This window comes from Schistocerca nitens, chromosome 4 (genome assembly GCF_023898315.1).
Source record: "Schistocerca nitens isolate TAMUIC-IGC-003100 chromosome 4, iqSchNite1.1, whole genome shotgun sequence".
Classification (NCBI taxonomy): domain Eukaryota; kingdom Metazoa; phylum Arthropoda; class Insecta; order Orthoptera; family Acrididae; genus Schistocerca; species Schistocerca nitens.
In genome coordinates, this window is record NC_064617.1 from 305,085,112 (window position 1) to 305,110,162 (window position 25,051).

A 25,051-nucleotide genomic window follows, 5' to 3' on the forward strand; every position below is an offset into this window, starting at 1 on the left:
GGAGAAACTGATAGATCCTCAAACTAGAAGTAAGAAAGGAAAAAAATAGATGTGGTTGCTAAGATTGACGAAGAGAAAGAAGACAGCCCCGAAGACAGTAAACGCTTCCCACCCCCTGCTCTAGGACCCCTCCCTTGCTGGTACTTGAGTGAGAAGCCGGAGGAGGTATGGTGTTAAATCATCTCCTACAGAACGGCCATTTCCATCTTCACCTTTGAGGTCCCTGATGAAAATCTTAGAAACCCTATGGAAATGGCAAATGGTGAAGAATCAGGCACACTTGTTTGTAAGGGTCGTTTGAAAGGTGTGATGTATGTTTTGTGTTAGTCATGATTTATCTGTTAGTGTAAATCATGCTTTTACCTACAATACCCAACCCCTTTCAAAGTTGATGCAAACCCTCCCCTCTACGTCACATCTCATGAAAGGTATAAAATATTCTGTACCAAGTATAAAATTATATATATTCCATTATCACATTCATTTAACTAGTCACACAATATTATGTTTTCCACAAATATAATACTCAATTCAGTTTACTAGGAAAATAAAGCTTCAATGACATAAACTCGATTATCTTACATTAAGTGAGAGAATGGTATTCCCACAAATTCAGAAATTATTCCAAAAGTTATGTGCCAGGTATGGTTCTCCCTGTTTACTTAGGATGAGGATTACCAGGCAGCTTTCAGAAAACCATTTTTTGGAATCATTCATATTAATAGATTTAATGATGTTGACTTCACCCATACTTCTATCCATAGATTAGCACAGAAACTGGTGAAGCTATTTCTTGCAAAGACTAATTCGGGGGGTGGGGGTGGGGGGGAGAAGAAAAAAACTATACGTGGAGAGTGAGAGAGATTGGCTGGCTAGGCAGATTTAGTCCATCTTACCTCAGGGGCAATGTGCGCATCAGTTCCCATCTCATGTCACTGTGTAGCAAGTCAGAATAAGTTGGGATAAGACGGGACGGGTCATGAGGACAGGTAGGTGCACCCCTGGAATAACCGAGGACTATGATGCAATCAAAATTCCTAGTGGGCACAACTCTCTAACAACCGAGGATGACGCAGTCAAACTCCTAGCGGGCACAACTCTCTAACAACCGAGGATGATGCAGTCACCTACCAAGAGCAGTTTTGGGTGACGTAATAACAATTCCTTGATGGTACATTTGTCTAATAAACTGTAAGCAGGGGATGATAGAATAGTGTAAGAAGTAGGGGGGTAGTGTAAGAAGGTGGGGGAATTCACTGCAGGAAAATTTTATTACAGAAGAAACACCGAAAACAACTCGGGATCCGACGGTCGTCACTCCGCCTGTTAACACCGAATGTTAACGTCCCTGGGAGATATACAACTTTACGTCCTTTACATTGTATTTTCCCTTTTCTGATCCATTTGTTGGATCTACTAAGAATAAGCCTTGGGATGTATTACCGTTTGTATTCAATAAGGTCCTTCATATTTCTGAAAAAAACTTATGTCTCTCTTTCTTCAAGGCAGAGCTCTGAAGATGTTGTTTTACCAGTGTCATTGACCTTGTGCTGAGGTTCATCTGCATTCTCATTATGTTTACTCACTCTTTGTTGTGCCTTTTCAACTAAATTTCTGGAAACTATTTCCTGATTAAGATCGTAATCAACAGTAGGTTGTTCAGGCCCATTAAAACATTTAATCAGAGGTTCTTCTACCAAAGGTTTGCCTGTTACTTCTAAAGGTGTTAATCCAGTTGATAAATGTGGTAATTCATTTAAAATAACCTCAAAGTCTTTAATTTTCGTCACCCATAAAGTATGTTTTTCACGGCAGTAGGTGCGGCATAATTTCCCAATTTCTTTCATAACTCTTAGACACGGATTCGAGGACGGGTTATAGTTGGATATTAATACTTGACAAATATCTTCTCAATCTAGAAATTCTTTAAATTTGTTACTGACAAATTGTGGTGCATTATCTGTGAGAAATCGTTTTAGTTTTCCTACCTCTAGAAAGTACTGTTGCAAACGGTGTATAACCTTCTGTGTATTTGCTCTTTTGATAGGCTATAACTTAACACACTTTGACCAGCACTCTATGATGACCAAAATCTATGTCACTCCTTCCTCTCCTTTAGGAATCGGTCCAAAAAAATCTGCTGTTGTAAGATCGTGTAATGACTTAGGAATGATTGGACACATTTTGTACTCAACATGAGTGTTACTGTCTTTCACCTTCTGACAGATTTCACAGGTCCTAATTAAAGATGCTACTTTATGTCCTAGCTGCTTAAAATAATAGAACTTATTCATATGAGCTATAACCTTTTTATCCTGAAGTGTCCGTATCCTGTATGAACATACCACACAATTTCGTCTTCCATTAACTTCGGAATGCATATGTGCCAACGTTGAGATGTTGTACTGTCTCTCCAAAACAAATTATGCCCTATAATTTTCCACTTTCCTGTTTGATTGAGAGGTAAGGAACTCCTGATACACATAACAAATATTTCTGTAAAATAGGGATCGTGATGGATGTTTTCTGTTATCCTTCAAGCCATTTCTTGTGCCCTGGTGTGCGGATATTCTACTGTCATAAAGTTAATTGCAAAAATTATGCTGGGTCCTTCCGTACATTTAAACTCTTCCATACCTATAGGTAACCTAGTCTGTAATGTGCTAAAGAACGCGCTAGAAATGAGTGACACCTCGCTCCCTGAATATGTAAATATGTTAACTTCAGAAGTCTCCACGGTTCCTGCTATTATTGGTTGTGGATTGTTGTTAGTGAAGCTTGGTTCTTCCAGTAACAACCATTCTTTTGCAGGTATTTTGTGCATGAAATTGACATACTTATTGTGAACCAGGCCTCCTAGTGTATCTCTATGACCTGGACCCTGGCCCTGGATCCAGATCGCACCACGCTTTCCTCATTATTAGTAATCACTGGTTGGTAACCGAATCAGGGTACTATGTAACCACTTTGTGCTCTGTTATTACTTGGCACAAATTCCTGTGAAGTTACTGGACCTAAATTTGGAGGTGGATGCTTCTTCTGGTAATTATCGTTAACATTATTTCCATTGCACGGGTGTACTCTAGCTAAGTTGCCTAAATGTTTTTTAAAATTATTATTACTACTCCTTTTGTAATTCTGATTTTCACTTTGGTGTACGTTCTCCTTGCGGTCTTTATTTAAGACGTCCAGTGCGTCCACAAAGGACAACTCTTCTACTGTTTTCCACCCACTACATAATATATCTTTCCTTGTGTAAATGGGTAATCGTCTTATTAAAATTCAAACTTACCCCTCTTCCTCCATTGACTTATCTAAGTGCTTTGCCCGTATTAAATGCCATTCGAAATACTTTCTCATTGTACCCCACATATTATTGTAATACTTTGTGTCCCACAAGTCTGATATTAATTTTTCCTGGGCACTTGCTGATCAAAACTTCTCTTTAAACTTCTTTTGAAAATCTCCCCAAGAGGAAAAGTTCTCAATGTTTACTGTACCACATTCTGAGGCTTCCCCTAATAGATACCTCCACATCAAACTCAATCTTTTTCGAATCCTCCCAGTTCTTGCACAAGGCTTGGTTGAACCTTTTCAAAAAATGGGTAGGATGTACTTCCCCATCTGGCTTAAACTTAGGGAATTGCCTGGATAATCCAGAATTGGCTCCCCATTGTAAATCCGTCATTACCTCACGAAACAATACCACATTAGGAGAAGTCACCCTGTTATCTATTTTGTCCTGAATAAGTTTGAATGCTTCCCATAGTTCATCCATACCTCTCTTGGTATTACTAAGCTCAGAAGATAAAATAGGAGATACGTTCTCCAAGATTACTCTCGCGGCAACTTTTTGGTCTATCATCTCTTCTACCTGTTCCTCCAGACTGCTTATATTTATTATGTCTGAGGTTGCTAGTTTCTCTCTAAAGTTTCTTTCCACATTATCTACTCGAGTGTTAATGCCTGCAGTTTGCGATTGGACTATTGGTATTAACGTATCCAGCTTTTCAACATTTTCTTTTAAGGTATACAACCTCTGCTTTACAGCATGAAATGTAACATTACATACATTTTGAAATGATCGTAATTTTTCACTCGGTTCAGTTTCTACACTATTGCATCTATCTTCAATATCAAATTCTAACTTTTTTTCAAATTCTGGAATTGATGATTTTGTCTCTGATTAAAGTCAGTGAACAGTTGATTTACATGACTGCTTAAAGAACTGGTTAATGCACCTTTCAAATCTATTTTCAGATTTTCTACTTTAGTAGTTAAAGCGTCAAATTCAGTCTTCAAATTTCCGATACCTTCACGTAAATTACTAAAGTCTGTAATTTGTGAATCTACCTTAGCAGGTAACAATCCTAAAGTTTTATTCTGAACATCCAGTTCATTATTTAATTGAGTATTCACTGTATCTAATTCTTTACTTAAATTAGCACTCTTTGCACTGAGTTTTTCACTTAAAGTTGCACTTATTTCATTTTTCAAAGAAGCACCCTGGTCATCTATTTTATCATTTAATTGAGTATTTACTCAGTCTAATGTAAGACTTAGGTCCTATCTTAAAGAAGCATTTTGAGCATTAATTAAGCCTAATTCTTCACTTAGTTCCTTTTTTAAAGAAGCATTTTGGGCTTTACTTTTGAATACATTATGGGCACAACAGTGATCAATATCTTATAAATAATTACTATTAAAAACAGTCTTGATCACAATTTATTTAACAAGGTGACCGGTTTCAACCACTACTGTGGTCATCTTCAGACCTATAAGTTGTATACAAATTCCCTGGCTAGCACTATAGCAGATATCTTTGTCAACTACATTGAAATCCAATTTTTCAAAAATAATCCAGAAATAACAAATAAAATTATATACTACAAAAGATATGTTGACGACACACTGCTATTATATAACGGCTCTAAGGAAGAAATTGACGTTTTCGCTAACAACTTAAATAATTTACATCCAAAACTTGTATTTACAGTAGAACACGAAAGTAACAATAGTATTAATTTCCTTGACCTCACAATTACAAATCAGAATGGAAAACATAATATTTCTATTTATAGAAAACCCACATCAACCGACGTAATAATAAATGCTACATCATGCCATCCATTAAGATACAAAATGGCATTTTTTAAAACTATGATACATAGGATACTGAAATTACCTCTCCAACATGATGCAATCCAAAAGGAAATTGATACATTAAAACAGATAGCAGTTGCTAACAATTATAATTCCCTTCAGGTTGATCTGTTATATCAAAAATTAAAAGAAAAAAATGATGGTGTTATAAATTCCAAGAAGAGATTTACACAAATGATATACATGGGACCTATCTCAGATAAAATAAATAAATTATTTAAGAACACAAGCGTGACAATAGCGTTTAAAACTACTAACCCCCTACAGATGAAACTGAAACACACAGTTGGAGACTCAAATAGATACCTAAAGTCAGGCGTTTATAAAATAATATGTAATGACTGTGAAAAACAGTATATTGGCCAAACTGGCCGTAACTTTTTAACACGTTTCAAAGAACATACTACTGGTACTGCACGTATCAAATCAATATTTGGTCAACATCTTGATGGATGCAATCATTCTGAGGGTTGTGTTTCTAGCAATTTGAAAATACTACATACTGTGCCAAAAGGACCACTGCTAAATACCTTAGAAGAAATTGAAATTTTTTCACTTCACAAAAGTAATCCATTATCTGTTTTAAACGAACAACTTCAGTTCAAAGACAAACATTTCTTTGAGCTTTTCGATGATCTGATTTATAATGTTTACTCTTCTGTCCTTTGTTTTTAAAATTATAAAAAGTTTTTTAGCAAATGTTTGACTATCTGTTTTAGAATTTTGCTTTTATGCTTTTAGACTGCATATTGCTAATTCACATCGTTTTATTTTTGACACTGGCTCATAATTTTATAATTTTAAATTCTCTCATTTTTATTTGCTTATATGACTGGCATATAACTTGAGGATTAGCAATGCCTTAAACAAGCACATGTAATCTACATATCAACTTCATAGATAATATTTCATATATACTTCATATCATATTTGGACAGCATGTAGTATACATGTCAGCTACAGATTATTGTAGCTTACTCTTTTCGTTTCAATAAAGACATGCTGCTCAATAATACATCGTCTGACGCCAGTCTTTTGCCATTCTACTTCGCAACAACTTCGTTGGAAAGAAGCCTGCTGCCACATCTTTGCACTGGCGTTTGTCCTCACCATGGCAACCACTAGTTCGATTATCGACTTTACAATAACTTCTGTGAAAAAAGCCTGCTGCTTCATCTTTGCAACGGCGTCTAACTTCACCATAGCAACCAGTGGTTCCAAATGGTTCGCTGACTGGCCTTGAGAGGGCAACCCATGTACTGCCAAACCGAAGTTTATTTTCCTACGTATTTAAATATTTTTAAGGATTCCTAATTGACAATAGCTGTTTAATAAGCTAAGTTTAGTGTGTATTTATTTCTAATTTCTTGACAATTGTTCTTTTAACTAAGAAAGTTTTAATTGTAATTCGACTTGTAACTCATTGGTTAATAATGACATCATGCAGTCAGAAGTGGGTGGAGCCTCCATTATATATAGTAAGACGTGCACTGGTTTCTCCAGTAGTGATTCTTCAAGGAAAGAGGTTCCTACGCAATGGTAATTCAACGTTTTATAGTTTTATAACTTTACGTATTTTGTTTAATGTATGTAGCCCTCTAATTAAAGTTTTGTATACAACTTATAGGTCTGAAGATGACCACAGTAGTGGTTGAAACCGGTCACCTTGTTAAATAAATTGTGATCAAGACTGTTTTTAATAGTAATTATTTTGGGCTTTCATTAAGCCTAATTCTTTACTTTGTGCATCTAATCAAGAATTTGATTGTAAACTCTGAGCTGTTATGAGATTCACTAACTCAGACCAATCAGGTCCCTCTCTACTAATTCTCATAGCCACTACTGGTTCGAAAGTCTCTTCAGCTGGCTGTACATTCTCCATGCTTTTACCAACTTTAGATCTAGTAATAATTTAAAAAAAACTGAGCATAATAACTACACTAATACAGTCTAGTGAATGGTTTCTTCAACTTTATGCTTGAACAAGTAATGTTTTTCTCTCACCCTGCATAGAGTTTTAGGCTGCATCGGTGAGCAGGTGTAGAATCAGCAAAGATGAACAGTAACTCGTGCCGGTGGCGTCAGTTGCTGGTTTCTGTGCTGGCATCAGTGAGCTGATGTAGAATCAGCACCGGTTAGCAACAACTGGTGCCGGTGATGTCGGATGTTGTCTCCACATCTGCGTTTCCGCAATGCATGTGAGAGCTGTACACTTCCTACACCGGATCTTATTAGTTGAATTATTGTTGTCATATCTCTTCTTAGTCTAATATGTCAAGGTCTTCTTTCTGTTCTTTTAATGTTATTTCTTTCGTACATCTTTCACTGTGTTGCAGTCACAAATTTTTTCATTTGATTTTTGGACTTAATCCAATTACATGAAACAGTCCTCTTGTCTTGTTATACTTGGTTGCTATGGCAACACATCATATCTTCTGCTTTGATTTCTTCTCAGAATTCCTGTTTTTTTCGAGTCCTTTTCACTGGTCACCACATTCTAACGCTTTAGACAACCCGAAGCAATGTGAAGTTGGATTGCAAAATTCACACCTCTCTCACATCAGTTGACTTACTTGATCCGCACAGCCTATATTCTTCTATGGATTGCCGGATCCGTCGATATCCAAAACCTTTTTCTCCAAAGAATAGTGCTGGTTACAGGAATTCATAAGACTCTCTCTCTACGTTTGAAATAATTTAGTACTTGAAGAATACTTTTAGCTCAGTCTTAGTATATTTCAACTTCCACCAATAACATATTCACCATTTCTCATACTAATATTCAAATGTTTACAAGTCAACCGATTCGTCTCACGTTAGACTCGATGAAATACATGTGGAATAAAATTGGTTTAACAACCATATAATTTATGAACTCGCCTTGCCTTTAGAGAGTCCAATACGTGAATTACTTAAAAGTCTATATTCAATTGTTCATTTTTCTTTAACGATAATCACAGTCTCTGAAACAGCAAAGAATACTACATAATTACTCCTTGTTCTTTCATCACAGCTTCTGTGGCGCTGGCGGCAAACACTTATCAGTGTCGTTCAACCGCCACCCTTACAGTCTTCTCATAACAAACTTCCAACCTGCACACAGAAACAGGTGGCGCAGTAGATACGTTTCCACTCTCCCACTTATATTTAAAATATTGTGTGTTCGAGACAGTAGAAGGATGAGTGGTTCTAGAATTTACGTGGAAATTCTTGAAGCACTACAATGTTTATAACATAATGCTTTTCCATTGTATTCTGTCCTGTTTGTCTTATAAGTTAGTCTGATACTTTTTGATTGGGTCTTTATTTATGTTTTTAATGTCATTGTCTGCTAAAAACTTCTCAGTTCTCTCTAAATATTCATTTTCATTTATAATTGCTAACATATTACCTTTATCCACTTTAATGATCATGATATTTCCTCCTTTTAGTTTCAAATTTATTTAATTGATAATGTCATAAAGATTTTTAGAAGCATAGCTTTTTTTAATCTTTATAAAGGCATTTTATAGACAGATACCACCATATACGTGCTGAATCAGTTATGCCGAACAATGTTTACGCTGTACAATAGGACTGGTGCGGCAACAATGAGACCAAAGTAGCAAAGTTGATCCATGCACTATATGTGTTCCTGAGCCACGAAAAATAATGCTCTATGGTGGGATACTTGCAAAAGAAGCACACTAGTGTGCAAGACTCAAGAAACTGTATTTGATATGTGAACTGCGAGTTTCTCCCAATTCTAGTTTTAGTTTTGTACACTGACCATATTTTTTAAATTTTCTTTTATCTTTGTAACTGTTTTGTTTTAACACAGCACTGACATGATCATCTTGGTGTACCATGTATGAAGGATGATACCTCATAATCGCTTGCCTTTACTCCTGTATAATTCCTGACTTTATAATGTATGTGCATTAAAGACCTATGGAAGCTGCACACAGCACACAGAAGTAACTGGTGTACACACTTTTATATTTATCATATGTGTGTTTCAGATTAGTTATGTAAGATCAAATATCACATATCTTTTATTTGTTTTAACAGATTTGAAGATAATCGAAATTTGAATGAAATTGGTAATCATTATTAAGACAAATGCGCTCAACAGAATATGAACTAATCCAGGTATTACTCTAAGGAAGGAGGATGGTGAGTACACCGGGACAGCGTACAAGATGCTGGGTGTGTTCCTCAAGACTCATTTCCCTCAGTGCCCTCTGGTAGACAACCTAGACCAAGATTCAGTCCTTGAGAGGCACAGGTTTACAAGTAATCAAAGGGAGAGCTGGGAATCTGCTAGACACTGTGTTGATTTCAAAAGAATCCAGTGGATAGTGGGAATGTTTCAGCAGTTCAAGTTACCAGGCCAAGATGGGATATTTCCCTCTCTACTGCAATAAGCAGGAGAGGATTTAATTAGACTCCTGTGTAGACTGTTTAGAGTTAGCATAGTAATAGGAATCATTCCTAATGCTTGTAGGGCAGTCATGGTTATTTTCATTCCGAAGTCTGGGAGAAGTGATTGTACCAAGGGTGAGGGTATGAGACGGACTGGTGTGTCGTCCTGTCTTCTTAAGAAATTAGAAAAACTGGATATTGTACACTTTTGGAAAAAGAGGTTAACCGGTGTTCCCCTACATTTAAATAAACATGCGCAGCCACCAAACAAATCATGTGAAACAGCATTTCACCAACATGTTGGGAAGGTGTAAAAAGCACTACACTTGCAGAAAGGTACTTTGTGCACCTTCCTGGATATTGAAGGGACTTTTAGCAATTTGACCAAATCCGCAATTAAAGCTGCAGAATGGCATACCATGAGACCACTGCATGTATGTAGATTAAGACCATGTTGATTTCAGAAAGGCAGAAGCCACCATGATAAATAAAATAATGGTGATCAGCATCACCAGTGTGTGTTCAAAAAGAGGGGTTTTGTCCCCACTACTGTGGAACCTAGTTGTGAATGAACTCGTTAAAGAGCTAATTACTAGAGACTACTTATGCTAAGGATATCCAGACAACTTAGTCATAGTAATACTTGGCAAATTTACTACTATTGTTAGAAGAATATGTGCCTTGCACAGTGTGCAAAACTGGTGCATGGAACACGATCTGAGGCCCAGCGCCAAGAAAACTGGTGTAGTAGCATTTATGAGGAAGTGTGTCCAACAGTGTGCTAGAATCATAAGCTTCTAGATGAAACTCTACCTGTAGAGAGGGCAATGAAGTACGAGGGCTATCCACAAAGTACATTACGTTTTGGAATTAAAAATAAAGAAAGTATTGGAATTTTTTTTTATTATATACAGATGAAAGCCACACTTAAATACTACTTTTCTACATAGTTGCCATTTAAATTAAGGCACTTATTATAGCGATGGACGAGCTTGGAAATTCCTTCATCGTAAAATTCGGCCGCCTGCGCCTTCAACCACATGGTTACCTCTTCTTTTTGGACAGAAATGGTGTGATTTTTGTGGATTTCCTGGAAAGAGGCACTACAATAAACTCCCAAAGGTATTGCCAAACTCTGCACAACCTCTGCACAACAGAAGAGCAATACAAAACAAGTGTAGGGGGAAGTTGGGCTCAAAGATCTTGCTCATTCATGACAACGCCCGGGCCCACACGGCAAATGCCACTCGTGAACTTCTCGAATCTTTTAAGTGGGAGTTGTTTCCTCATCCGCCGTACAGTCCCGACCTGGCACCGAGCGACTTCCACTTATTCCCAGCAATGAAGAAGTGGTTGTCTATGCAGCGTTTTGATGACAATGCACAGCTTCAAGAAGAGGTAACAACGTGGTTGAAGGTGCAGGCGGCCGAATTTTACGACAAAGGAATTTCCAAGCTCGTCTATCGCTACGATAAGTGCCTTAATTTAAATGGCAACTATGTAGAAAAGTAGTATTTAGGTGTGGCTTTCATCTGTATATAATAAAAAAATTTCCAGTACTTTATTTATTTTTAATTCCAAAACGTAATGTACTTTGTGGATAGCCCTTGTATCTAGGGGTAACCTAGGATGTGAAATTATCATGGACCCCTCACATAAGGAATACTTGGTCCAAGGCAAAAGATACTCTTATAAGTACTAGAAGAGCCCATGGAAAATACTGGAGTCCAAGCCCCAAGAGTACGCACTAGGTGTATACAAATGCAGTAAGACCCGTGATGTTCAAACAAATTTCAGTCTTGCAGTTGGTCATTGTTGAATTCATTGCATGATATTTCGACTGTGCACCTGCCAGTCATCATAAGGTGAGCCATCGAAGACTGACGAAGAGTTGCTTTGTTCAACCCTGTATAGTGTAGTGCGAGTATTCCGCGTATGCACCAAAATTCAAGTTGACAGACAGACCACACTTCCCAGTGGCAGCACCCTCACAAGTGGAATTGTGGGACTCAGCTATCCTCTATGTTACCACTCGCCGTGGGCATTTGCATATCCATCGTCTTCTGTGACAACAAATTGTGGAGATTATGGGGTTCCACATACTGTCCAACTGGTAGACGTTATTGTGGTTCATCAGATTTTCCATCAGACGAAGGCGAGTGCAACATTGATTCTTAGTGCAGTGTTCTTTCACTGTGCGTGGAGTCTGTCCTATGTAACCCATACCACACTGACAAGGTATTTTGTTAACTCCACAATAGCAAGTTGTCCTTCACTGATCCCAAAAGGTCTGCAATCTTAGGTGGTAGGTGGAAAATCACTTTCACTTGAAATTTACAAGGATTATTGCCATTTCAATTGAAATGTTGCTCACAAAAGGAACAAAAGCTAAAGATTTTACCAGCGTGTTCTCCTCTTGATCCACTTCCTGGTAATTTGCTGGATGGAATATCCATTTTTTTCACTGTCGTTAGGTGGGTGAACTCTTTAGGCAAACTATATAGATCTAAGATTGTCTGAGCTCTGTGTACAAGTTTTTTAAGCATGCCCATAGTTTGCAATGGGTGTTGACAACTTGACACTTGCAAATACAAGTTAGTATGAATGGGCATAAGATAAACAGAATGCCTCAGAGAGCCATCATTCTTTCATCAACCAAGACATCCAAGAAAGGCAGAATGACATTATGAATGGAGTTGAGGTGGTGGTGAAGCTCCATTAATTTATCTTCCCCTTGAGGCCTACTATGAAAGTATTGTCTACAGACGTTCAAAATACACGTTGTTTAAGGGCAGCTGATTCAAGCGGTCTCTCCTTGGAATCTCCCATAAAAAGTTGGCCACCAAGGGAGACATAGGGCTGCCCATGGCGACGCCATCAGTCTGTTCAAAATATTCTTGTTTAAGCATAAAATAGGTTGAGGATAGAGCAGGCCAAAACAAAACAGTGATGTCCACCTCGAAGTTTTTGCCAATTAGTGAAGGCTGACACAGGTTACGAACCATGATAGTGACAACCAGTTGGACTCTACATTGAACCCTATCACCTCCACGATTTGTTCTAATCGAAGATGACAGAGTAGGCTAGTGGCCTTCATGACTGGTAACACAGAGGACAACTTAGTTCTATGGTTCCACCAGCGAGAGTGCTGCTGTCACGAAGCCTGGTCCGTCTGTCAACTTGCATTTTGATGCATGCACAAAATACTTCCACCGCACTCTGTAGGACAGCATAGAGCAAGTCTTCGTCAGTCTTTGATGGTTCACCTGAAGATAACTAGCAGGTGCCCAGTCGAAATACCATGCAATGTAGTCAGTGATGACAGGCTGCAAGCCCAAATTTATCTGAACATTCAGTTCGCCTGGAAAATTTTAAAATTCACATAAGATCTGTGATAATTTATGGCACTGCACTAAGGTGAAACAAAGTAAAACAGAAGGTGGTTGCTAAAAAGCTTGACTAGGTGCAGAGACTGGTCTATTTAGTCATCACAAACAGGATTAGCCGCACACCTACTGCTGGAATGGGGACCATGCTGGGCAGGCCTCTGTTACACCAGTGGCTGAAAATGGAGGCAATAGCAGGAGCATACAGGCTAAAAACTGGAAATAACCAGAGATCTTTAGGGTATCAAGAACCCCGCACCAAAACACTGAATGTGGTAATTATAGGAATGATTTGGGAAAAGCTGGCTGACTATACAGTAGCTTCCAGCTGCGTCAATAAATCTTTCAACAGTTGAAAGTAGGAAGCAGTGGAAGAACAAACCATGATACTGTGCAGGAGACATAATGTGGATTACTGACATGTCAAAAATCTTAAGTTTTACATTTATTCAGATAGCCAAGCAGCTCTGAAATCTCTATCGACCCCTGCAACAAGACCAAATGCTGTTGCAGAATGCCACAAAGCCCTTGTGAGACTAGGGGAAAGCAACAGGATAAACCTGCTGTAGGTCACTGGTCACTCAGGGATCAGTAATGCATTGATTAAATCAGAACTATAAAACTCCCCCCTGCGGGTTCGGGGGTAAGAATAGGCCCGCGGTATTCCTGCCTGTCGTAAGAGGCGACTAAAAGGAGTCTCAAACGTTTCGGCCTTAATGTGTTGGTCCCCTAAGGGGTTTGACCACTCTCTTTCAATATTTTCTGTTAGTGCGTACCATTTGGGGAAGGACGCCTTACGTGGTGTATTATATATCCATCTTGCCCTAAGATCTGGCACACCCGATATTGTCATGGAGTTGGACTTCCATCGAGCTTCCGGCCACATTGGCTGCAGTGTGTTCCGGGTAGCATACATTCCCTCCATTGTGCACTTCCATCTTTGCCCTCGTGCTGTACATGGATATTTCGACACCCGACATCCAGCATGGTAGCCAGTCTGTTGTGGTGGGGTTGTCATGTACCCTCTTGGTGGTAGCCCCCTGACTACACAGGGATCGCACTGCTGATGCCTGAGCTGCTACCTCCCAACGTATGCCGAGGAGTCGATGCCTATCCCTCTGGGGCATCGGGACTCCCGGCAAACGCCATCCTGCCAGGTGGTCTTTGCTGCGGCTGGGTGGCGCCCGTGGGGAGAGCCCCTGGTCGGAGTGGGGGGCATCAAGGCGGATGACCCGCAATGAAGCGTGGTACATCATCTCTCGCTGGTGGGCCTCCACCAGCAGTCTCTAAGTGATCGAGGTCTAACCTCAACGGGAAGAAATTCGATCAGGGATCGTTTCCCTCTCTGGCCACTCCATGGGAGGAACGTCTGGCTAAAGAAGGCAGTGGAGAATATTCACCCCGGTACCTCGTGTGTACGCGGGTTGATGGAGAATCGTTTATGTCGACCAAGCCCCAGTTTTTTGTGGAGCATTTAGAGGACAAGTTCGGGAAGGTGGAGGGCTTGTCCAAAATGCGCTCTGGTTCTGAGCTCATCAAAACGGCATCCTCTGCCCAGTCACGGCTGTTGCTCAATTGTGACAAGTTGGGGGATGTTTCAGTTAGCATCATGCCGCATAAGAGTCTCAACATGGTCCAGGGTATTATATTCCACAGGGATCTTCTTCTGCAGTCCGATGATGAATTACGCGCCAATCTCGAACGACGAGGTGTTCACTTCGTCCAGCGCATCCATCGGGGTCCGATGGATAATCAGGTAGCCACTGGTGCCTTCATATTGGCCTTCGAGGGTGATGTCTTACTCGAAAAGGTTAAGGTGATGGTTTACCGTTGTGATGTGAAGTCATATATCCCTCCTCTGATGCGGTGTTTTAAATGCTGGAAGTTTGGGCACATGTCAGCTCGCTGTACTTCCGGCATCACCTGTCGAGATTGTGGCCGTCCTTCTCATCCCGATACTCCATGTGCCCCACCTCCTATCTGTGTTAACTGCGGAGAACACCATTCCCCCTGCTCACCGGACTGTAGGATCTTCCAGAAAGAAAGGAAGATAATGGAATATAAGACGCTGGACCGTCTGACCTACACTGAAGCAAGGCGGAAATATGAGCGACTACATCCTGTGCCCATGACATCCACCTATGCCGCTGCTGCAACACCGGTACGATCCTCTCCCGTGTCGTCACATACTGTTGCCTCTCAGCTATGTCAGAATGAACCGGCCCCCTTGGTTGTTGGGGGCACTTCCCCCTCTGTTGCTCCTGCTCCACCTACTTCAGGAACAACACCACCCAAACCATTGGGGACATTCGTTCCCCCTTCCCAGCCGGAGAAGCGTGAGACTTCTTTGGCTCCTCTAGCCAGGAAGGGGTCCCTTGGGGCCCTCCCATCCCCAGCTTTGCCCAGTGCCAAAGCGGACACCCGCAAATTTTTGAAACAGCAACCGGTCGCTGGTCATAGGGCTTCACGGTCGTCGTCCGTCCCTGAGACTAACTCAGTGGGGCCCTCCCAGCCAGACCCTCCAAAGGCACAGCGTGCAAAGCAGCCGAAGAAAAAGGCTCCCAAGCATCCTGACATTGCGGTGGCGCCTGTCCCACCGCAACCTTTCACCTCTACGTCTGAGGACGAGGTGGAGATCCTTGCGTCCGCTGAGGACCTCGATCTCGCCGGTCCCTCAGATGCCATGGATAGCACTAGCACAGGTGCTCAATCGGAGGCAGCAGGTGACCCAGCGGCGTAACCTGCCTTCCCAGTCCCGTCTCGCCTTTCTCAGCCATGGACAATACCATCCTCCAGTGGAACTGCAGCGGTTTCTTCCACCATCTAGCTGAACTTCGCCAACTTATCAGCCTTCACCCATTCTTCTGCATTGCTCTTCAGGAAACTTGGTTTCCAGCAATGCGAACCCCCGCCCTCCGTGGCTATCGGAGTTATTATAAGAACCGGGCAGCATATGAAAGGGTGTCTGGTGGCATCTGCCTCTATGTCCTTCACACTCGGCACAGCGAGTCTGTCCCTCCAAACACCTTTAGAGGCTGTCGCTGTTCGGGTGTGGACGCCACAGGCTGTTACCGTCTGCAGTCTTTACCTTCCACCGGATGCTGATATCTCGCAGCATGTCCTGGCTGCGCTGATAGCCCAATTGCCGCCACCTTTCTTGCTATTGGGCGACTTCAACACCCATAACCCTCTGTGGGGTGGGTCAGTGGCAACAGGTCAAGGCGCCACCGTTGAGCATTTATTGTCGCAGCTCGATCTCTCGATTTTAAATGATGGTGCCTTCACACACTTCAGTGTGGCGCATGGCACATACTCCGCCATTGACCTTTCAATCTGTAGCCCTAGCCTCTTACCGTCCGTCCAATGGAGTGTGCATGACGACCTGTGTGGTAGTGACCACTTTCCGATCTTTCTGTCATTACGACGGCATCACTCTTCTGGGTGCCCTAGCAGATGGGCTATGAATAAGGCTGACTGGGAGTTGTTTTCCTCCACTGCCGCTATTGAGCCTCTCTCTAGTGATGACATTGATGCGGTGGTTCAATCGGTCACCACCGGCATCGTTACTGCCACCGAATCTGCCATTCCCCGTTCTTCTGGGTCCCCTCGGCGGAGGGCTGTGCCTTGGTGGTCGCCTGAGATCGCTGAAGCGATTGAAGATCGCCGGCGGGTGCTCCAGCATCACAAGCGACATCCCTCCGTAGACCACCTTATTGCCTTCAAACGGCTGCGTGCACGGGCCCACCTCCTTATCCGCCAAGGCAAGAAGGAGTGCTGGGAGCGGTATGTGTCCACCATTGGCCTCCATGTCACTCCATCGCAGGTCTGGGCCAAGATTCGACGCGTCTACGGCTATCGGACCCCTGTCAGCGTCCCTGCGCTCTCACTGAATGGAGCAGTTTGTACTGACTCCGACGTCATTGCAAACCGCTTAGCAGAGCATTTTGCTATGAGTTCCGCTTCTGTGAATTACCCCCAGGCCTTCCGTTCCATTAAAGAGCAGATGGAACGTCGAAGCCTTTCTTTTCGCACCCACACTTCTGAATCCTACAATGCTCCATTCAGTGAGTGGGAATTTCACAGTGCCCTTGCCGCTTGCCCTGATACCGCTCCCGGGCCAGATCGCATCCACTGTCAGATGCTGAAACACCTTACAGTGGACTGCAAGTGACGCCTCCTCGACCTTTACAACCGTCTCTGGGTCGAGGGTGAGTTTCCGTCGCAATGGCGGGAAAGCATTGTCATCCCTGTTTTGAAACCAGGCAAGAGCCCTTTGGAGGTGGACAGCTACCGCCCCATTAGCCTCACCAACGTTCTTTGCAAGCTTCTCGAATGGATGGTGAGCCGGCGCTTGAATTGGGTACTGGAGTCTCGGGGCCTTCTGGCTCCGTCTCAGGGTGGGTTCCGTAAAGGCCGCTCCGCCGCCGACAATCTGGTAAGCCTGGAGTTGGCCATCCGTACTGCCTTTGCCTGCCGTCAGCACCTGGTCGCTGTCTTTTTTGACATGCGGAAGGCGTACGATACGACATGGCGTCATCACATCCTTTCTACGCTTCATGGATGGGGTCTTCGGGGCCCACTGCCGATCTTTATCAGAAATTTTCTGTCGTATCGTACCTTCCACGTGCAAGTCGCGGCCTCATATAGTTCCTCCCACGTCCAGGAGACCGGTGTGCCACAGGGTTCTGTTTTAAGTGTCTGCCTGTTTTTAATAGCCATTAACGGGCTCGCTGCGGCCGTGGGAAATTCTGTCTCCGCTTCCCTGTATGCTGACGACTTCTGCCTGTACTACAGCTCTACTGGCATTGCAGCTGTTGAATGTCAGCTGCAGGGCACTATCCGCAAGGCGCAGTCTTGGGCTGTAGCTCATGGGTTCCAGTTTTCGGCAGCCAAGACCTGCGTTATGCATTTCTGTCGGCGACGTACTATCCACCCGGAGCCGCGGCTTTATCTTGCCGGCGAACTTCTTTCAGTGGTGGAATCACACAGGTTTTTGGGGGTGGTTTTCGATGCCCGGTTGACTTGGCTGCCTCATATCCGGCAGCTTAAACAGGCATGTTGGCGGCATCTAAACGCTCTGAGATGCTTGAGCCACACCCACTGGGACGCCGACCGATCTACCCTGTTGCGGCTCTACCAGGCGTTAATCCAGTCCCGTCTGGATTATGGGAGCCTGGATTATGGCTCAGCATCCCCATCTGCGTTGCGGGTGCTGGACCCAATTCTCCACAGCGGGATACGCCTTGCCACTGGTGCTTTCCGCACCAGCCCTGTGGACAGCATACTAGTGGAGGCAGGTGTCCCTCCACTGCGGTTACGACGCCAACAATTACTGGCTGCTTATGCTGCCCATGTTTTTAGTTTGCCCGGGCATCCAAATTACCGTGTCCTGTTCCCGCAGTCAGTCGTCCATCTGCCAGAACGTCGGCCCCGGTCGGGTTGTCCGATCGCCATACGCGTCAAAGAGCTCCTCTCTGGGCTTGGGTTTTTCCCTGTTCCACCTCCTTTCCGGGCACCTCTGCGCGCGCCCCCATGGTGTGTGCCTCGCCCTTGCCTTCGGCTCGACTTGGCACAGGGCCCGAAGGACTCAGTCCCTCCAGAGGCCTTCCGCCGCCGCTTTTATTCCATTCTGGCCACGTATCAGGGCTCTGGCATTGTTTACACTGACGGCTCGATGGTTGCTGGTCGAGTCGGTTATGCGCTCACTCTAGGGGACCATTCCGAACAACGTTCCTTGGTGGCTGGCTGCAGCGTTTACACTGCTGAGCTGGTCGCCATCTTTCGAGCCCTAGAGTATATCTGCTCCTGCTCAGGTGAGTCCTTCGTTATCTGTAGCGATTCCCTGAGCGGTTTACGAGCTCTCGACCAGTGTTTTCCTCGTTCTCATCTGGTGATGGCTATCCATGAGTCCCTGCATACTCTTGCACGTTGCGGCCGCTCTGTGGTCTTTGTGTGGACGCCCGGGCATGTCGGTATCCCAGGCAATGAAAATGTTGACCGCCTGGCCAAACAGGCCACCATTGAACCCACCCTGGACATTGGCCTCCTGGAGACTGATTTGCGGGCAGCCTTCCGCCACGAAGTTCTCTCGCTTTGGGACACTGAATGGCGCAATCTACCCACGCCAAACAAACTCCGTTCTCTGAAGGCGACGACGCATGTGTGGCAGTCATCCATGCGAGCCACTCGCAGAGATTCAGTTGTTCTTTGTCGGCTCCGCATTGGCCACACCTGACTGTCTCACAGTTATTTATTGCATCGTGAGGACCCGCCTCTCTGTCGCTGTGGGGCAGTTTTGATGGTGGTGCACATTTTATTAACTTGTCCGCTTTTAACTGTGCTCAGGCAGACATTTGCGCTGCCTGATACGCTCCCTGTCCTTTTACTAGATGACTCTGCCATGGTGGACTTAGTTTTGCGTTTTATTCAGGCAGGGTTTTTTTATAGTTTAATCTGAGTGTTTATGTTTTTTAGTGTTGATTCTGGCTTTTAGCCTCTGATTTTAAACTGAGTTTTTAATGTGTTCTTGGTGGTTGGCTTTTCCTCTTTTTTTCTCTATGGTTGGCCAACCACCGTCACTCTCTGTGTGTTTTAATTTGTCTTGTCTGATCTCTGTTGGAGTCTTTCTCGTCCAGTGTTGCCTGACGTCTTTCCTGCTGTTCGTTTTTCTTCTCTTTGGGCGGTTTTAATTTCTTGGAAAAAGGGACCGATGACCATCGCAGTCTGGTCCCTTTAATCCCACAACCAACCAACCAACTATAAAACTGGTTCAGAAGTCAGCATGTAGAATAGTGAACTATGATGTAAAAACAAAAAAAGGAGATCCTAGGTTTTGCCTGTATGGTGAGGGTGACGAAAGTGCACCACATGTAATCTTTCAGTGCAAACTGTTGGAGATGAAAAGACACAGAATATATGGATCATCAAGTCCGGAAGAAGTTGTTTCTAATAAAGGACCTCCTACCACTCTGTAATGGTACTGGTTGGCTTTACTACTATCATAAGAAGTGAAATCTCACAATAAACCTACTTCGGTGTGAACAATAGTGAGCTGGGGCCACTGTTGCTTTTATATCCCAGTTCAAATCAAGACAAATGCAATAATAAACTGCAGTAAAAATATTAGACTAATAATCGGCTGCCACTTGACACCATAAATAATACGTTATTGTGTAGATGTCCGCCCCTGGTAGCTGAGTGGTCAGCATGATGGATTGTCAGTCCTCTGGGCCCGGGTTCGATTAGCAGCTGGGTTGGAGAATTTTCTCCACCCAGGGACTGGGTTTTGTGTTGTCCTCATCATCATCCTATCATCTTCATCGACTTCAGGTCACTGAAGTGGTGTCAAATTGAAAGACCTGCACCCGGCGAACAGTCTGCCTAACGGGGGCCCCTAGCCATACGGTTAAATTAAAAAATTGTGTAGATATTTGCTGTATGATGTAATATAAATTTAAATGGACATTTTGCACATAATTACCTTCCAGTGTTCTTTTTGTGTTGCAGTTAACAGATAAAGCAGCTTTCCTTATGCGAGAGTATGTAAAATACAGTCTGTATGATCGGATAAGCACAAGACCGTTCCTCACAGCTATTGAGAAGAAATGGATTGCATTTCAACTTCTTTATGCTCTTCATCAGTGCCACAAAGTTGGAGTAAGTTTTGCATGTGAAGCATTGCCATATTTGATGACTTACGGATTACATTGCCAAACAGTTATCCTGAAATGCTATGAATATTACATATAAATGTGATTCTCATATTGACTGCCTGTGTTCTGATTACATTACTGATATGATTGTGCATAGGTACTACACCATTATTGATCTTCATAATTGTATCACCATTAAAAGCTGTGGAACATAATTTACCATACTGTTAACACGGCAAAAGATTGTATAGTATAAGACATGATTAGGGCATCCTGCTATGTGTAACTGTGGAAAATCTAACAAATATAACAGCTGCAGTATTCTTTATTGGAACACTTGTAGGCCACAATTGGAGAGTGTGAAATGTTTCTCTCGGAAGATTTTTCTTTTGCTTGACAATGTACTTGACTGCGGGTAACTCAAATAGAATGAAACAGCATTTTCAGAGTGGGGAATAGTCACTACAGATGTACCAACTGTTCTTGTTATCACAAGATCTTCAGTCATATGTCCAAGGTACTGAAAAAGGAAGTACTACAGAGTGTCCCACATAAAGCCGATATGCCTCACACCCGAGAGTCAAGTAACAATGAACTAAGTAACAAAGAATTGTTAATAGTAATGGTAAAAACCATGTAGTTACCTGTTCATAAGAGATGCTGGAAGTAGTAGCCATGGGCATCCAGGCAAAGCTGACTTCGTGTGATGATGTTACCAGCAACATGCTATAATTCTGCAGGCGCAATGTTGTTAATTTCTCTGGTAATTTTCTGTTTCAGATCATCTATTTGCAAGGATTTTCAGCATACACTTTGCTTTTTAGTGTACCCCATACATAAAAAGTCAGAGGACCTTGGGGGCCAGAGGCCTCTACTGACAAGTCTGTCTTCAGGGAGCACATTGGTGATGTGTTCCATGCTTTGGTTGAATGTGTGAATGGTTGTTCTGTCATATCTGTCACTGTTTAAGGTGTGATTGAAAAATGTGGGGCCAATAATGCACATGCCGAGCAACACACACCAAACACATATCTTCTCTTAATGGAGAGGTTCTTCATGCAGAATATTTGGGTTGTCCTGTGACCAGTATCTGTGATTCAGAAAGTTTACATAACTTGACAAATGAAACCAGCCCTCATCTGAAATGAAGTAAAGCAAGGGGTCCAGGTAACCATTAGCAATTGATGTTAACAGCTAGTTACAATAATGAGCTCCTTTTTTTCCTGGTTCTCAAATTTAACTCTTGCACCACACTCACACAATTTATGAGGTACAGCTGTGATAACCTCCGTACCGACTTGTGGGGACTTCTCATAATGTCAATGTGAATTCTGTCTATAGTTTCAGGGGGCCTCATGGTTGTCTATTCCTCTGCACATTCTGTACGGATTGTACAGCCCTCCAGATCTTGAATAGTGCTGGTTGTGGTGAGTTTCGTACCAGGATACTTCGCTTGAAACATTTTGTTATATTCCGTGATAGAGCCTGTCTTTATGTAACACTCCACAGTATCAGTTCGTTAGTCTAGTGCAAACTGCCCCACTGCTGTAGCAACTCACAATGAGCTTCTCACAACTACTGATGCGTTAAACTTTCTGTCAAAATGCAGTATAGCTAACTTTCGAGACAGCATTGCCATTTCACAAGCAGTTCGATTAGAGATGATTAACTGATACGTGATGCCCACTGGTTTTATATGGGGCACCCTTTACTAATGTGACTACTTGTTGTTAGACCGTCAGCGAGAGCGCACTGCGAGGTCCTGCTACTAATAAGGCGAGTATACCGTTCTCTTGTTACATATTTTTACGATCTACAATCAGGTGCGACTTATTTTCAGTTATCTGTATAGTTACTAGTTTATTTTTGTAATTTCTTGCGTTTCGAGTGCTTCCTAGGCACAACCTTTTACTTCAATAACAGTGTTGTGTACAGTACCGCCGTTGCTATCGACCGTTGTGTTGACCCTCGTATTGTACAGGCTTTTGTTCGTTTCGTTAGAACAGCTCAGTGTCGGTTAGACCATCAGTGAGAGAGCACTTTGATTTCCCACTGCTAATAAGGCGAGTACACCGCTCGTTTGTTATGTATTTTTACGAGTTTCAAACAGGAGCGACTGCAGTAATGGATAGGAACTGTGATTGTTGTGTACAGATGGAAGCTGAGTTGGCGACCCTTCGCTCACAGCTCCAGGCTGCGTTGGCTTTCGTCACACAAATTGAGGCTGCTGCCAAGGGCGTGGACCGATTGGTGGGGGATTGAATGCGAGGATGCGAGGGACGTCGAGCACGTCCGACATGTCCTCCAATCGGTCCACTGCTGTGACCACCTCGGGTACTGCCTGCACTGAGGTTGACCCCTCACCCATGGTTGAGTGGGAGATCATTCCAAAGTCTGGCAGGCAGCGAAAAACATTCTGATGGGCCAATCGTAGGGCCTCCCTGGTATGTTTGATGAACAGATTTCGGGCAGCTGATGATGTCTCTGAGCTGGATGCAGTTGTCCTCCCTGTTCCAGAGGAAGCTTCTCAGCCCGCAAGGTCTGGGCATTCACAGAGGGTTGGTTTGCTGGTAGTTGTAAATTGTCATAGCTGTGTTTGGAAAGAACCAGAACTCCAAGCCCTAATAGAAAGCACTGAAGCTCAAATAGTTGTAGGTACAGAGAGCTGGCTAAAGCCGGAAATAAGTTCAGCCATAATTTTTTCAAACTATCTAACAGTGTTCAGAAAGGATAGATTAAATACAGTTGGTGGTGGAGTATTTATTGCTGTCAGAGGTAGCTTGCCTTGTAGCAAAACTGAAGTAGATAGTTCGTGTGAAATAGTATGGGTAGAGGTTATACCCGTTCGTGTGAAATAGTATGGGTAGAGGTTATACCTGACAATCGGACTAAACTATTAATTGAATCGTTTTACCGACCCCCTGACTCAGAAGATATAGTTGCTGAACAGTTCAAAGAAAACTTGAGTCTCATTTCAAATAAGTACCCTGCTCATACAGTTATAGTCGGTGATGACTTCAGTCTACCCTCGATATGCTGGAAAAATTATAGTTTAAAGCCAGCAGCAGGCATAAAACGTCATCCGAACTTGTACTGAATGCTTTCTCAGAAAATTATATTGAACAATTAGTTCATGAGCCCACTCGAAGCATAAATGGTTGCAAAAGCATACTTGACCTTTTAGCAACAAATAATCCTGGACAAATAGTGAGTATTGTGACGAATACAGGGATTAGCGACCACAAGGCAGTTGCTGCTAGGCTGAATACTGTAATGCCTACAACCATAAAAAAAAAAAACGCAAAGTATATCTGTTTAAAAAAGCTGTTAAAAATGCTCTTAACGCCTTTTTAATAGACAGTCTTCACTCCTTCTGATCTGATCATGTAAGTGTAGAAAAGTTGTGGAATGTTTTCAAAGAGATAGTATCGACAGCAATTGAGAGATATATACCACATAAATTAATAAGTGATGGTACTGATCCCCCATGGTGCACAAAACGGGTCAGATCGTTGTTGCAGAAGCAACAAAAAAAGCATGCCAAATTTAAAAGAACGCAAAATCTCCAAGATTGGCAAAGTTTTGCAGAATTTCGAAATATAGCATGTAGTGCAATGCGAGATGCTTTTAATAATTTCCACAACGAAATCCTGTCTCAACATCTGGCAGAAAATCCAAAGAGATTCTGGTCATACATAAAGCACACCAGTGGCAAGACGCAATCAATACCTTCACTGCACAATAACAACGGTGAAGTCACTGATGACAGTGCCACTAAAGCTGATATTAAACATGGTTTTCCGAAACTCCTTCACCAAAGAAGACGAAGCAAATATTCCTGAATTCCAATCAAGAACAACTGCCAAGATGAGAAACATAGAAGCAGATATCCATGGTGTAACAAAGCAGCTTAAATCACTTAATAAAGGCAAGGCCTCCAGTCCAGATTGTATACCAGTCAGGTTCCTCTCAGAGTATGCTGATAAAATATCTCCATATTTAGCATTTATATACAATGACCCGCTCACAGAAAGATCCGTACCTAAAGACTGGAAAATTGTTCAAGTCACACCAATACCCAAAAAGGAAAGTAGGAGTAATCCGCTGAATTACAGGTCTATATCACTAATGTCGATTTGCAATATTGTTTTGGAACATATATTGTATTCATACATTATGAAGATATATTGTCACATAGTCAGCATGGTTTCAGAAAATATCATTCTTGTGAAACGCAGCTAGCTCTTTCTATTCATGAAGTAATAAGTGCTATTGACAGGGGATGTCAAATTGATTCCATATTTTTAAATTTCCAGAAAGCTTTCGACACCTTTCCTCACAAGCGTCTTCTAACCAAACTGCATGCCTATGGAGTATCGCCTCAGTTGTGTGACTGGATTCATGATTTCCTGTCAGAAAGGTCACAGTTTGTAGTAATAGATGGAA

The 25,051-nt window shown here is 42.5% G+C and overlaps 1 protein-coding gene across 2 annotated transcripts in view; it reads left to right on the plus strand.

The window, feature by feature from the left end:
- LOC126251958 (phosphoinositide 3-kinase regulatory subunit 4) overlaps positions 1 to 25,051 on the plus strand; it is a 209,624-nt gene that overhangs the window by 27,991 nt on the left and 156,582 nt on the right. For both annotated transcript variants that reach the window (XM_049952721.1, XM_049952722.1), the window contains exon 3: positions 20,460 to 20,609. In XM_049952721.1, the coding sequence (XP_049808678.1) occupies positions 20,460 to 20,609 (150 nt within the window). The remainder of the gene's footprint in view (positions 1 to 20,459; positions 20,610 to 25,051) is intronic.